At 45.2% G+C, this 2,927-nt stretch overlaps 1 protein-coding gene across 1 annotated transcript in view; it reads left to right on the top strand.

Annotated features, from left to right (window-relative positions):
- Positions 1-2,927, top strand: part of LOC119586436 — a gene marked incomplete in the record, with an annotated part of 196,777 nt that overhangs the window by 158,167 nt on the left and 35,683 nt on the right. Inside the window, 1 exon segment of the mRNA XM_037935164.1 lies at positions 2,137-2,351. Within this exon segment, the coding sequence (XP_037791092.1) occupies positions 2,137-2,351 (215 nt within the window).

The raw sequence follows: 2,927 nt of genomic DNA, 5'->3' as shown, positions 1-2,927 counted from the left end.
AGTATGGGGGAGGGAGAGAAGAAGGAGAGAGGGGAGGGAAGAGGAGGGAAGTATGGAGGAGGGAGAGAGGGTAGAGGGGTATGGGGCAGGGAGAGAGGAAGGAGAGAGGGGAGGGAGAGAGGGGGGAGGGACGAAGGGAGTATGGGTGAGGGAGAGATGGGGGAGGGGACGAGGGGAAGGGAGAGAGGAAGATAGGGAGGGTAATGGGTATAGGGGAGGAGAAAGGAGGGAGGGGAGAGAATACAGGGTAGAAAGAGAGGAAGGAAGAGAGGAGGAAGAGAGGAAGGGAATAAGGAAGGGAAAGAGGAATTGAGGGGATGGGGAGCTGAAGGGGGAATAAGGTGAATGGGAGAATAAAGGAGATTGGAAAGTGGAGAAAGAAGCTATGAGGAAAAAAGGTAAGGGAAGTAGAGAGAGAAAAGGTGGATAGTAGGGGAAGGGATAAAGAGAAAGAGGGAGGGGGGGAGGGAGACAGGGGAGCAATGAGGAAGAGGCAGAGTAGGAGGGAGAGCCAGATAAATGAAAGAATAGACAGATAAATAGAAATTAATAGACATGCAAACAAGCAGAGAGGTAGAGGAAGAGACAGGGAGGGAGAGATTATCCTAAATCCTTTATTTAGCCTTCGTACTAATGCAAATTGATTATCCGTAGTGTAATTACTTGTCAAAAAGGATTCACCAACAAGCGCTTCTGACACCCCTGCTTCCTCCCTCATAATAGAAAAGGCAATAAAATCCCTTTCCCGAAGCCAAAACTACATTCGTATGACCTCGTATAATTCGTCATATCCGCTGTGAGCTGTGTTATTGCCCCCTCTGTTGGCGAAGGTCGGAGGTCGCTCTCTAAGTCTTCCCGATTCTCCTTGCCCCTCTTTTCCGATTTCTCTGTTGTTCTTTTGTCAGTTCCTCGCTTTCTCTGTTCCTCTGTTTCTCTCTTCATCGGTTCTCATTCCTCTCCTTTTGCTTCCCTCTTTGCTTTCTATTATTTTCCCGTCCCCTCGCTTCTCCTCATTCCCTCTTCGCATCTTTATATTACTCTTCTTCGTCGTCTTCCTTATTCTCCTTATCCTCCTATTCCCATTTTTCAACTCATTTTTTCTCTTCCTCCTTTTCTTCTTTGCTCTGATTATTCAGTCTTCTTCTCTTCTGTTTTCTCTTTTCAAGTAACTGCCTTATCCTCCCCCTTCTTCCCCTATTCCTTCCCAACGCGACTTGCCTTCTTCCTCGGGTGAAGAGAAAGGGCCGAGACGAAGGCCCTAGCGTATTCAGTGCCCACACCCCCGGCCACATGCGACTCTTGACGGCCTAATTGGCAGCTCTCCGCCTCAGAGCGTTTTGTAAAGTATCGACAAGATCATAAGTCGCAATTTGTTTTCCTTCAGATCCTGCATATAAAAATCGTAGATTACTTCCAAGTCATATTCTGATTTAAAAGTAAAGAAAGTATTCTATTAGGATAATATAACCTTAAATGAGAGATTTTTTTTTTCGTAAGGCTCATAATGAAAGGAATATATTAGAATGGCCCCCCTTGCAAGAAAAAAAAATAGTGTCTAGAGGAAGTTTCCCGGAGAAAAGTAAAATAAATCTAGGGATTTCCTTTCGTTGGCACAGGGACTTTCTGGTAGGTGCTTCTTCTCGGGTTCTCTTCGTCTGACTTTTTCTAGGGACTTCATCTCGGTCTTCCTCTGGGGACTTCTTGGATTTTTCCTCTACAGAATTGCCACTTGGAGCTCCTTCTGGGGACTTTCTTTGGAGTGTTGACCGAGGAGAAGCTGTCCTCCAATAGGGAATCTGATCCATGTGTTGCTCACGAGACTTAATGATACTTGACGTCCGAGTGAGGAGTATAGATTTTTTTTTTGCGTAGTTTTATGATAGAAGATAGATGTATGCTAGTATACTTCCTATATGAACAAAGAAATGGATATTATAAGTCTATTTTCGTTCGAGTAATGAAAGAACATAGGGACAACAGTTATCATAGAGTGGTCTGATAAGCGAATGGGAGTGTAAAATAACTGCATATTATTTACGAAAAGTTATAAAAATGTTCATAAGAATATCAAAATTTCATCATATGACCCAATAAGCTAATCCCATTCGCCCGTTTTCGCATCGCTCTCGCCTCCTGCAGGAAATCCTCCAAAGCCTGGGGCGCAAGAGGCTGATGGAGGCGCGCCACCAAGCCTCCAAGTCGGGCTCCTCGGGCTCCAGCAAGCGAGGGACGCCTTCGCCCAACAAGGAGAGCGGCCTCGAGGACAAGAACGCCAAGAAGATCGTGAGTCGGCTGCGCTCCGACGTGACCGCCATCAGAAACGCCTTCAGGAGGAGTAAAGGGACCACCAGGTGAGGCCACTTGAGGGCGACGCGCAGCGGAGGTCGGGCATTGCTTTGTAATGACTAGGTATGGAGCGGCCGGCAACGTGTAGCTGCAGTTAAGGCGAACGGTACAGTCGTTCGCTAATTCCCCTTTCTGTTTTCACTCGAGGCGGATTTTTTGTGTCGCTTGGTTCACGAACCCCGCAGGATTCAGAGGTATTTCGACTTTGCAACACTGCACATGCAAGAGCTCATTCACCCGCTTGGATATCGCAGCTGCACATGAAAGCACATTGAAATCAGCTGGTAATTTGCATCTAAGAGGACTGCCAGACGCTGAGTGAACAGGTCTGATATGAATTCAAAGGAATGTGTAAGTACATATTATATATATTACAGTAGCGTTGAAGGCGAGCTTTCCTTTGTTATAACTGCTTAGTATACATTCCTCGAAATGAATGTAACGAAGTCATTGTCTTTTTAAAAATAATTTCTTTGAGCAAAGGCCAAACCTGTTTTGTGAATGTTAACATGTTTTTGGACGCAAACATATTCTTTTTAAATAAATATATAGTATATTCTGTCAGATTCATACATGCTTAA

The sequence above is a fragment of the Penaeus monodon genome, chromosome 21, assembly GCF_015228065.2.
Source record: "Penaeus monodon isolate SGIC_2016 chromosome 21, NSTDA_Pmon_1, whole genome shotgun sequence".
NCBI lineage: Eukaryota > Metazoa > Arthropoda > Malacostraca > Decapoda > Penaeidae > Penaeus > Penaeus monodon.
Note: the sequence above shows the minus strand (reverse complement) of the source record. Positions and strands in the feature narration are given on the sequence as shown.